Consider the following 12,944-nt stretch of genomic DNA (forward strand, 5'->3'; position numbering starts at 1 on the left):
TGACGAATATTGTGTGAATGTACAGTAAGTAGCCTGCGTGTGTGGGCAAGGAACGTCGGTTGGGTTCTGTAAAATGTGAGTCCTCCCATCCTTTAACATCTACCGTGCCCTAAGATACACACAGAGGATGAGGGCAGTCGCTGTGTGGCAGGGGACGCAGCGTGGATAACGTTCTCCTGAAGGAACCGCTGAGGATGCGTCTGCGTATCTGTGCTTTGAAATGCGTTACATTGATTTCTAATTGAAACGTAAGTACTGACTGTTGCTGTTTGTTCTTTGCAAGACAGCTTCAACTTCAAGTTGCCTTTCAACAAACAGCAGCCTTTCATTCGAGAGAGTAAAAGGCAGATACAGTCGAAAATGTAGTCTTTCAGCACGAGGACCAGAAGATGCCCGGATTTCTCTACCAGGTTGCGTGGTTTTTCGTGATCTTGGAGTCTACCAGTGGCTTCAGCGGGGTCGCTTCCTTTCCCGCCCCTTTAATGTAATTTATCCATGATGAAGACACAACTTTTCAGGGGACATTTAAATTGAAAGGCGTTCGCCACCGTTGGGACTTGACCAGGGTTGCATGGACAATGTGCAGCGGATGTTCCTTAATAAACAAAACGTTTGTTTACGATGATGGGACCGCGGACACCGACAGAACCGGGTAAGGACTCGGGAACTGGAAACGGTCTTGCCATATGAGCTAACATTGTTTCAATTCAAGATTCAAACATCTGTAGACTAGATGGCAACGCACTGCTGTGTTCAGTACAGTTCACCAATATCGTAGGCATCAGCTAGACAGTCGTGTTTTGCCATACTTCAAAACATAATATGCACATGGTTGTTTTGAAATACAAGACGCGTTCCTGCTTCGTAGTTTTATTCTTAAATCGAGACTTCTTGAATTTATATTCTAGAAAAATTATAAACTAAACTGAATGAGATAAAGTATGATGTCGTTTTGGTCAATAGTAAGCTACTTATTAAATGAATGTTTACCATTTGAACGAACTGTTTCATTTGCCAGATGTTAATCGACTGAGCTTTCTACCAGTTTGCCAACCAAATGAACTAGATTGCAATTTAGTACACTATTCGTCATCACATTCAATTCAAAAGAGCAGTAAAAAAAAGAAATAGATATCATTGTATATTTGTTCTGTCAAATTATGACTGAAATACCTGTTTCAAGTCCACAAAGTATATATTATTAGGAATGCCCCCTACCTCTTATCCTTTAAGGTCCTCCTCAAATAATTTCTCTTCCAACTGGAGATTAATTTATCTTCCCCCTCTTCATGAATGTTTATTTGGCCCATCTGCTCCTGTCTCTCTGACATGTCAATTTTGTTGTCTATCTGATATCTACACAGGGTTACTCATACTGCCACTACCTGGGAACACATTACCTGTGTGTGTGTGTGTGTGTGTGTGTGTGCGTGTGCGTGCGGGCATGCGTGTGCGTGGTCCCTCCTGCCTCCTCCATTACATTTGGACACAGTGACGACATAACATGGATTTTATTGTAATGGGTGTAAGTTGATAATGCACTGCTTTGCCCTCATCTCACACTGGTCTGCCACACAGCACACACACACATCCACTCCGGCCCACACACTCCTTTCCTCCCTCGGTCTGCCAGAATGGCTTTTCAGGGCTGCTAATTAATGAAAAACCTGGTGTGCTTGTGTGTGCCTGTGTGTGTGTGTGTTTGCCTGTGTGTGTGTGTTTGCCTGTGTGTGTGTGTGTGTGCCTGTGTGTGTGTGTGCCTGTGTGTGTGCCTGTGTGTGTGTTTGGAGCCAGCCCTCTCCAGCTTTCTTATTCTCATGATGACCCTCCACCCGGCTGAACCGGACCTTTCCAGTCATTACACACTTATGCACTGGAGAGCTCCCCATGTACAGCTCATAATGTGGAGGAGCTGGGGACTGGGGGTGTGGAGTGACCGCACTGCCCACCATGTATAATGTGTAAGGTACAGAGAATACTTGGTCAGTGCTTTCATCCTGGTCATTTACCACACGAGTGGTATAATAATGTGGGGATTGTCGGCCCAATTCGTCACACACACGAGATCAGCAGACAAACCGGTTTGGGCTCCATATTATCCCCAGCTAGCGATGTTGACATAAATGACCAGTACAACATTTTTAGCTCGGCAAACGATGTGACACTTTAATGTACAAACGAATATAAGAACTGCCGACATATTATGGCCCCAGGAGGAAGAAAGGGGGAGAAAACAAAATGCTTTTTTAGGTGGGGGAAGGCAGGTTCTAACACCTGTCCTGCTTGTACTGGGGTCCTACACTGAATGTCCCAGGGAGACTGCAGATTGGCTGAACAAAAACATTTCTGCCCCTGTTTTGACCGATAGAGGTAAAGAAAAGTTGGGATCTGGTGAGTAGGAGGCTTAGCTGCCTAAAAAAGCTGTTAAATAGGTGACTGATGAGAGAGACAGAGAGAAAAAAAAAATACTGTCAATACTTATCAGCAAAATATCAGGGTTTTTATTCTAAGTTTAGTCAGTTTGGTCCTTTCCTGGCTGTTGGCTCTATTAGCTAAAATGTTACATTCAAACAGTCCCATCTCATAGGGTTTTCATAAAACGGTTAGGGAATGTACCAATGAGACACAACCCATCCAGGGAGTTTATCCCAGACACACTCCCTCGTCAGCTGGCCGTTGGTAATCCTTAGGAAGGGAAGTCAAAGGAAGAAGCTAACTACAGAGGGATTGACTTGCTCAGAGGCAGCGCAGAGTTAAGCTGAGGTATTCAGTGCTGGGTGTCCCCGTCGCCCCATTAGACGTGAAGTATGAATAAGGTTGACCTGTGTTAAACTGGATCTCCTCTCTGTGTCTCTCTGTCTTTTCCTCTTAAATCCCTGGTTTTCGTCACCAAGAGGCAACCATGAGCCCGCTGCGTCGATCCTCGAGTTCTCCTGGAGACAGGTAAGGAGGAATTCTCTTTTATGCCTCTTAACGGGGGTGCGCAGCGACTTGAAAATATGGCCACCCTGTACAGAGCAGGCTCACTCACTCTCTGCCTTTACGAGCTTGTGTGTGTGTATTTGCTTGTGTGTGTTGACATACAGTATATGGCAGCTTTTAATACATCAGCCACCATTATAATCGTCTCAGGGTGTTCCTGTGAAACCGAAACTGGTTTGTCTTCAGTTTATATTTCATTTGAATGTTTTCTGAGCTAAAGTGCCTTTCTCTAGAGAAAAGGCTTGTTCATGTAGCCTCTCAACTGGAGCCCTACTTCCCCGAGGGCACTGTTTGAAAGTATTGCACTAAATAGGGAGTAGTGTGCCATGTAGGACACCGACTGTCCAGATGATCTAGCCAGGTTCGGATGGTCTGGCAGGGTTTAGATGTTCTGGCCGGGTTCGGATGGTCTGGCCGGGTTTGGATGTTCTGGCCGGGTTCGGATGGTCTGGCAGGTTCAGATGGTCTGGCCGGGTTTAGATGGTCTGGCTGGGTTTGGATGGTCTGGCAGGGTTCAGATGGTCTGGCAGGTTCAGATGGTCTAGCCAGGTTCAGATGGTCTGGCAGGGTTCGGATGGTCTGGCAGGGTTCAGATGGTCTGGCAGGGTTCAGATGGTCTGGCAGGGTTTAGATGGTCTGGCAGGGTTTAGATGGTCTGGCAGGGTTTAGATGGTCTGGCAGGGTTCAGATGGTGTCTGCATTCTCTGGAGGGTTTTCATGCATAAATTGATGTAGTACTTGGCATCATGTTTACCCTTCCACTATAAAATCAAATTATTTGCTCCCTATAATGTAGACGTTTGCCACAGAAGGCTGAACACAGAAACCGACACCCAGAATTAACTTCTAATGAGTACTTGATGTATTGTTGCTGAGCTAATGGTTCACACATGTCACATTTCAGTTAAACTGGCAGATTTGTGGCATAGTACATTTATTAGGTTCCCCATTAACTCTGCCTTGGCATAGTGGTCCAAACAGAAATACAACACAGCACAAAACTTAAGTATAATACTTAAAATCTGCTGTCAAATTGTCCTTTAGAAGCAAGATAATAAAATAAATAAACGTTTAGGTACTTAGTTTGTCTGTTAGTTTTTAAGGCAGAGAGAAAACCCTCTCCATTTCAACTTTATCAAATTGAAATACTTTATAGAAAGATCTAGCATCCTTCCTCTTCTACAGGGGTTTTTCTTTATTTCCCTTCTTATGCCTGGTGTTTTAATTCTATCCAGGCCATTTGGAATTAACGTTTGCCCAGTAAATGAAAATGAGCCCCAGACAGACATTTGAACTGGTACCCAGGGATGTTGAATGGTCCATTACAATCAGCCCATTTATCACATCTGCTCTAATACCGTTGTGTTAGCTCTTTTTATGGTTATCTAAAACTATTTAAACACCCATTCCCATGTATTAACAAGTATAAGAAACCCCTGATTAAAACATAGTTTTATTTTAGGCTTCGGCTCTTCTTGTAATTTCCTCAAATTGCAATAGCATCTCCCAGAATAGGTAGTGAGGAGGGATGCAGGATTTGTGTTTCAGACCTGACTGTCAACCATTGGGACTTCTTGTTACGTTATCTCTGTACTGTCTACAATTCAAAGAATATCATACAACAGTAGGAGTCAGTGTTCAATGGTAGGGCAGAAACATTGCAAGTTGTGTGCGCAACATAAATGTCCTATTAAGCCAGGTTTCCCTAAATGCTTCACAATTGCATGTTTCATTTAGATTTATGTTTTAAAATGCTGCAAATCAACGTGGCTGGGTGTCAGCGAGCAACTTGACTTGTCTTAGATTTGATCAGAAACCAGTCTGAATTCAGAGATTGTGAATATTGTCGCCCAAATAATTGTTGTAATGTTTCCCTCTGTCTGTATTGTCAGGTCATCGTCCACTGAGACGCTTCAGAAGAACAACAGCAGTAACACCGGAGTTATCTTGGACATCTCCGCCCTGAAGATGGCCGACGTGGACTCCGAGGTTCCCCCGCTCCCTCCCCGGTACCGCTTCAGGGACCTCCTGCTGGGAGATCAGTCCTTCCAGAATGACGACAGGTAGCCACCGCAGTCAACCAGAATTATTCCGATACTACTTGGCCAGAGGATAATACGGCCCACAGGAACTGGTCTAGAAGGGCCGCGGCGTGCACTTGTGTGCGTGCACATGTGTTTGTGCACGTGTGTGTGTATGTGAGGAACATGTGTGCAAATGATTTCCTCTTGTTTTTTCCATCCCTACTTAATTTACCAGCTCGTTGTTCCTGTAATGACCCTTAATTGGCTCATACATTGACTGGGACTGTCCAGGTGTCATAGGTTTTTGGGTAGGTCATTCGTTGAGGGGTGTCGATACCTTTCAACGAATAGCCCAAGAGAGCCGGGATTAACTCCCCTTGGTCCTAAGGTATCACACTCATCAAAGGTCCAGCGCCCGCTGGTTTGAGTTTTTTCTTCTTTTAATTATGACCTAGACGACCAGGTGATGCAGCTTCTTACTAATTACTAACCGTTATTAATCCATCAAGTCAAAGCTGAGAGTGGACACCTGGAGACACTTGGTCCTCTGTTCCATGCACACTTTAGCCGACGCCGAAGAAGTGGTTTGTGCTTCACTGCTGGCTGTGGAGCTGTCCGTCTCTGTGGTGCTGAAATGAATGATGCCTGGTGAGAGGAGAACAGATTAGAGTTTTGCTTTGACGAGCCGCAGGACGGAAGGCAGGCAGGCTCAATGATTTGGTGCTAAATTCTGCATGGTTTCTTGATGTGATTGCTTAGTCATCTTAGCACACTGTGTTATAGATTAGAACCCACGGTTTCAAAGCCGTTTGGGATGGTTTTGTGATTTCTCTATAGCCTTGTAGGAACTTCCCTCCCTGAACTCTGAGAGTATCTTGTATATGTTCTTGAAATGCGAAGCAGCGTTCTATCAACATCAGCTGCTGCCGCCTGCCTGGGGAGTTCTAATTTATCACGACTCGGCTCCTACTGGCCAACACGGCGGACATGGATGATTTGATAAGGTTTTGCAGTAAAGATTATGGTTCTGACTCCAGTTCAGAATGCTATTTTTTGCAGTGACAAAGGGGTTGGAAGTCTGCATTACTTTATGCCCTACGGTCTCAGACAGTCATTTGCGATTTCTCTGTCATTTAAGGTGGTCATAGCGTAAATCGGATTTATAGATGTTTTTATGTCATTAGAAATGCCATTGAAATAGGCTTTTACTGCTACGACGCTTTGAAATGCATGGTTAAACAGATGAGATGTTCCTGAGAGTCCACTGAGGTATGAAATTGGCGTCCCAGATTGCATACCTGTCTCTGGAAGAAGTAAAAATCACATCCAAAAAACCAAAGACCTGATCTGGTTTCTTAGACGTTGCACTTCTTGAATATGGAACTCTATCTCAAACTGTCGGGAACGTATGCAAGGATTTCTCCAGATAATCTCCTGTTTTGAAAAACAGCATTTCAAAGACCCCATGCTATTCAATATGCAAATGGCTTAAAACAGTCAGAAGGACCTGGATATAGTATGAACCCACGCAGATCTATTTAATGGAACGTGATGATGTCACGCATGGTCTCGGCGGCCAAACAGTCAACTATAAAACCGACTTTAAAGACCACTTATAGTAAACCATAGACTTGTGTGCATCCTATATATTTGCAGACCTTCATATCCTGATCAAATTAATTTGTCTACATTTGTGGTACACTGTTTAGATTATCTTGAATGTATGGGTGTATGGGTTTTCCTGATGTGGCTTGTGTTGTCTCCTGTTTGTTGCTATTGCTAAGAAAGAGCTGTGAAAGCTGTTTGAAGCCGTAAGCTCTGAAAGAGGTTTTCTTTTATGTGAACAATTAATATGGATCTCGACGGAGAGACGGCCCTGGCGTTTATCCTTAACTCCTGGGTGTTTATCAGGATGTGTACCGAAGCTCATTCGTTTGTTGTCAGGTATCAACATTAGGTAATTTAGTCTGCTACAAATGTCATGCGGAAGCACAAATGTCTCAACCAGAAGTCAATAAAGGGAATGCATGTATTCTACAATGTAGATTCTACTATGTATTTCATTAGCCTGGTTAGCTAGTACACATAAACCATATTTTTATTGACAGGGGAAAAAGTGAAATCCCTTCCTGCTGTCGGAAATGTCAAGGTAAAGTGGCTTTTGTGACAGTCAATGTGACTATTATTTCTCTGTCACGTTGCACTCGCTCACTCCTACTTTCTTTCTCTCCTTCTCCTTTTTACTTCTTTCTTTCTTTAGCTCTCTCGCCCTTTCCGCTCTCTCTCACCATCTATCAATTCTAGCTCCTCTGCATGAAATTGCTGTCAGTATGTTTTACATCAGTTGTGAAACTGAGCCCTGTTTTCAGCGTGACTAGAATTTATTTCACCTAAATATTGTAGGATTCTTCCCACTCAAACAAGATGGTATGTTTTCTTGTGGGACATTTTCCTTCTCACACCCAGAGAAGATGGACACAATGTTTTCTCTCTGCAAGATTTATCAAGGCCCTAGATTAATGTTTTTCAGCACTAAGAGAATGCTTTAGAATAATATCATGTGGATTAGCAGATATGTTAATGGATTTTCTGTTTTTCATATGTATTTCCTCTTGAACATCAGACCTGGTCGTTGAGGAGGTACTGTCTCATTGTTGAGGATAATCATAGCTGGTTGCTGGGCTACTGGCTTGTGTTAATGTCCTTTAGACACTGTAATTCATGGAGATCTCAGTGGCAGAGGGGACGGAAATCTCTTAGTGGTTTTCATCTCTAGTGTGTCTGGCGGGTTTCATGTGGAATGCATCTTCACTTATGAGTTTTAATGGCTTGTGTCTAAGAACGTCAGTAATATGGAAACGGATCATTTGTTTGCGCGTCAGTGCCAATGGGTTGTTCCCCCGGAGTTGGCAGTAAACAGGAAGGAAATGTATCTGGGGTTTTTCCTACTATCCTTAAGTGAACAGAGACAATGTGGCACCTGGCTGAATGCGACGCCATCATGGAGTTTACTGATGACACGACAGTTGGAAGCCTGAATAAAATAATTTTTACAACCTCTAGTGCGGAGGTCAGGGACATGTGGTGCCAGGACAACAATGTATCCCTAATCCTCAGCGAGACGACAGCTGATCGCCGACTACAGGGAAGGGAGAGAACACACCCGTCCACATCGACTGGCCCGAAGTGCAGTTGGTAGAGAGCTTCGGCTTTCTCGTCGTCCGCATCACCCAACGGTCGAACACATTCGCCACACGCCCAGACAGTTGCGAAGAACGTGCGTCAGAGCCTCTTCCCCCTAAGGAGGCAAAAGAAAAAAAAAAAAAAAGATTTGTCACGGGTTGTCGGATCCTCAGAGTTCTACAGCCGCAGGGATCGAGGGCTGCGTCAGCAGTATGATGACCGGCTTGCGATCGTAGTGCGCTACAGAGGGTGGTAGGGACAGCAGAGTTCATGGGTTTTTTTGGGATTCAGTGTCTTTACGCTAGGCAGTGTAAGAGAGGGGCTATCTAAGCTGTTGGCTCCTCCCTGTACTGCCGCGTGTCTGGCTTGTTGTTCGGTAGTGATGCCTCTTTGACCGTCACATACATTGACACTCCTGCTGTTGTTTATTATATTTTCAGCGCTACCCCTTCCTGTCCATACTGACACCTAAAGCTCCCAAATGGCGACCAACCTGGGATTGGCACACTGTTACGTTCATATATTTGCGTATATTGAGTTTTTTCCAGGTATACTTTCTTACACACACTGGGGTTTCCATGTATTTTTAGGAATGGTCAGGGATTTAGGGTTGATTAGGTGGTCGGAAATGTGGAAATGGAGCCATGACACCAAGTTCACTCTCACGATAAGGACTGTACCAAGGGATCTTCTGTGACCGTGGAGAGTCATGTTTAACTTCCCATCCAATAGATAGTTGATCTTTAGACCAGTGTTGTTGAAGACTGACGAGGACTGACACCACATCACACTGCTGGTTTGCCTCTGAAACTAAACAGAGTGCTATGGTAATAAAACCAGAACAAAACAAAAACACGTTGAAGAACATCTTGCTGAGAGATACAGGAATGTATATGAGTTATGAACTTTATTATTGTGTATTTTTACTGGTTTATTTTGTTGAGCCTATTACTCTACATATTTTAGAACTATTTACATTTTGATGTACTTTTGTGTTTGGAAGAGTAGTTTCTTTTCAAGAGAGCCGGGATTAATGAGAATCGTAATCAAATACAAAATACTTACATTGAATGCCTTTCATTTCATTTTCTATTTTATTATCTTATGTAGCTGACCGCTGGTCTGCTCTGTTTGTTCTATAGTCAACTTCTCTGAGGGTGGTGGTCTCACCTTGCTATAGGGGCTCTAGGTGAGAGAACGATGAATTGAAGCCAATTCCCAACGTTCTTCCCCTTCTTTTTTATATTTACCTTCTGTCTCTCTCTTTCTCTCGGCCCCTCTGCTCCTACTGCCGGTAATTACCGTCGTTCAGTTTTCAAAACCAGCTCTGTAAATCATATGCATTATTAATACTGCTAGGCGAGGCTAGGGGAAGGTAGCTGCGAGGACAGCCGTGCCAGTGCAGCCTGTCTCCCTGGCTGTCTCGGTGGTAGACAGGGCAAGGCTAAGCCAGTGGGCTTCATCCGCTCTCCTTGTCTCCCCTGGCTGACGTCGCTGCCAGGCTGTCGTGGGCGTCCCCTTTAAAGGGGATCCTCATCCCGTCTGTCATTATCTCAGGGCTGGGCGCCGTGGTGGAGGTGGTGGTGGTGGTGGGGGGGGTTGGGGGCAGCTGTGTGGGCAGCTGTGTGGGCGCTGAAGAGGAACAGGGCAGGCAGGCAGGGGGTACAAGTATTACGGGGGATGGGAGTGTGTGTGTGTGCGTGTGTGTGTGTGTGTGTGTGACAAGGGGTGGGTGGAAGGCGGTGGAGAGGAACAGAAGAGGAAGGGGGTCAGTGCGTTTCGCTCGTTTCAGAAATAGAAACAGAAATGACACTGTACGGAGATAGGCTTTTATGAGCGCCCATAACAAGCAGCGGGACAGAGTTTGGGGAGATTGGTTCAATCAGTCAGTGAACCGTTTGTTTATCCTCGCCTTTTTTGGCCTGCTTTTTGGCGGGTGCTGACAGGAGCAAAATGAAACGAGCGCCGTCATCAAAAAGCTAAATCGTCCGTAATTACACCTTCTGAAGGGTCATGCTGTTGACCCTGCTTCTTGTAGCCCTCGGAGGTATCTGTGTTTAACAGATCACAGTGAAGGGTCTTTTCCCCAACTGTAATCAGTGGTCCTTATTCCAGTGCCTAACGTGGGAAAAAGGAAAGAAAAGTGTCCTTCAAGTACCTCTGCACTCTAAAGATAAATGCGAGGCGGCCTGGGGTTGTCAAAGGGGTCAAGGTGCACATGTACTGCTGTGGCATGGGTTCGAATCCGTCCTTTCCTGTCTTGCTACACACAAAAACTAATCTATATCTTACCACTGTCAAATAAAGCACAAATGCCTGAAACCTTCTTTAAAAAATAGCATATCTGCTACCAATCCTTGCCTTATCCCGAACTGACCAGTTGCACGTGGACTCCCCCTCACGTTTTTTAGCGCTGTGCTGATACCGCTCGCTATATGTACTCCCTACCATTGGGCTGTGGCAGTCCCGCCTCTGTGGTAGTCCCGCCTCCTGCTGACTGCAAGTCTCACAGGACGAGACCGTCTGCTAAACGACTCAAATGTAAATGTGAGATACGCAATGTCCCTGGAGTGTTGGGCAATGTTTCTGCCAAAACAGGGTCCCTTCAGTGCTCTTATGCACACGCGCTCACATGCATTACACCTACGCACCTACACACACACGCACGCACACACACACACACACACACACACAAGCTTGCACATGGAAATACACACCGACTGAGAGCCTGGAGTCTAGACCGTAGATGGTCTTAGTCATCATGCTGATGTGTAGGTGGTCCACAGTTACAGCTCCATCCACTCAACAGAATCACTATACACCCCATTAGCTCCCTTTGAAATTGGCTGCACTGTCTTTGGTCGATTCTGCGTCGTGGAACAAAGCTGAGGAACTTGGACAATCCCGACGTGCCGAAACGCATCCACGAGATCAGACGTCCACCTCCGATTTGACTGAAGCGTATGTTCTAGCGGGCGCCGCCGTGCAGGTTGTCACACGGCGGGTGAATGTAGAGTTGAATTGAGAGAAGACGTTTAAGTTGTTAATCAGACACTTTATTTTCGTACTATTAGGCAAACAGGCCCCCGCGCACGACACACGGACCCACAAACGTTTGTCGTTGCACAACGTTCTACCCACTGAGCCGCTCGGAAACACCTTGGGGGGGGGTAACCCGGTTTCAGAACCTCTGATGCTTTACTAGATGTCTTTGAGGTTGATCCCCGCTGGAGCTCCACTTAATGTTTGGCACTCAGGCGCTGCTCTGCATGGACAAATAAATTAGCTGCCATTGTATGATGCTGGAGCCCTTGTCATCTTTAATCAGGCGCCGTAATGACCGAGGAGCTTGTCAACAGAGGGGGGCGTGTGTGTGTGTGTGTGTGTGTGTGTGTGTATGTACACACACACACACACACACACACGTACGCGCGTGTTTGTGTGTGTGTTTGTCACAGTATGTGGGGACTAGAGGAAATTAAATGTGACAGAAAGGTTATCTGTCTATCCTCTATTTCCAGTGAATAAGAATGGATGAAAAATAACGGGACCTCTGTTGATTTATCTGGGAAAAAATACTCCTCATTACATGGCTTCATGCCTATGTTCTCTGTTGTCGAGGAAAACGTGTTACTGTAAGTGTCGTAGCATATTAGGGCAGTCTTACATTTTTATGCGACTAAGTCAGGATGGTGAAACAATAAGCAGAACATTTTCTATATTATTTCTGCCACGTTGTTTGCTAGTTTGATTTCCCTCGTTGAGATGATTACGTAAATTCAATAGAACACGTAATTGCCGTGTGTGGGTCCTTGGGGAGCATGTTATATTAGTTTGAGCCAGGGACCTAAGCTTGGCTTGGGCATTGCTCTCTCTGATGATTGTTGCTGTGTAGAACAAAATGTCTGTGTGGCAGTGCTGGGTTTCAATACTATTTAATATCTTCAATACTCTGAGTGTTCGCTGGGGCCGGATGGGGTTGCCAGATAGTATTGGCAATATACTGTTGGCCCCGTTAAGCCGGGCTAATGTAATCACACACGGGTCTCCAATTCTCAGAGTAAGAGGCCACGAATGGAAACTACTTTAGCAAGGTGACCAAAAAGCCTAAAAATTTCACTGACAAAACGTTTTATTAAATGCTAAATATAAAGTGATAACATCTCATTCATTTCAATAACCCCATGTAACTAGTTAATACAATTCAAGTGCATTTTTTGTTTTGGAAAATGAGTAAACTAGTGATCCAGTGACTGAAGCTGGGGTAGAGGAGCTGGAAGAGGAGCAAGTTGAGGGACAGCCAGCCCAGAGAGTAGTGAGACAGTGACTGAACCATCAGGGAGACAGCGGTGAGCAAAGTTTTAATTTGGGGATTATAGGAATAAAATCCTGGCCTATGTGTATATACAGTATACATTCTTAGTAGGGCTGCACAATTAATCGAAATTGCGATATTGACATGTGCAATATCCAAATCGCCATCTTGTGCGATTTTCAGCTCCAAAAAATGGATTCACACGAGGCGATGGGCATGCATCATACATCCGTATGTGTTTTTATTGCAGGTGCTGTAGGTGTTTCTGTAGATTACTTAAGGCAACTGCACAAACACAGCAAATGCCTTCGCGTTAAATGAGCAGTAAAACGAATAGTTTGACACAGGCTGTACCTTCAAATTGGTAAGAAGTGTAAAATAGAAAACACTGAACTTGAACTTGATTTTTATTCAGTGTAATAGCACATTATGTAGGTTAT

General features: G+C 44.7%; 1 protein-coding gene across 4 annotated transcripts in view; it reads left to right on the top strand.

The window, feature by feature from the left end:
* LOC105014068 (potassium channel subfamily T member 1) overlaps positions 1-12,944 on the top strand; it is a 101,368-nt gene continuing 88,424 nt past the window's right edge. For all 4 annotated transcript variants that reach the window (XM_020052926.2, XM_010876067.3, XM_020052930.2 and 1 more), the window contains exons 1-3: positions 1-652; positions 2,895-2,943; positions 4,875-5,045. In XM_020052926.2, the coding sequence (XP_019908485.1) occupies positions 622-652; positions 2,895-2,943; positions 4,875-5,045 (251 nt within the window). In that variant the 5' untranslated portion in view covers positions 1-621. The remainder of the gene's footprint in view (positions 653-2,894; positions 2,944-4,874; positions 5,046-12,944) is intronic.

The sequence above is a fragment of the Esox lucius genome, chromosome 13 (genome assembly GCF_011004845.1).
Source record: "Esox lucius isolate fEsoLuc1 chromosome 13, fEsoLuc1.pri, whole genome shotgun sequence".
NCBI lineage: Eukaryota > Metazoa > Chordata > Actinopteri > Esociformes > Esocidae > Esox > Esox lucius.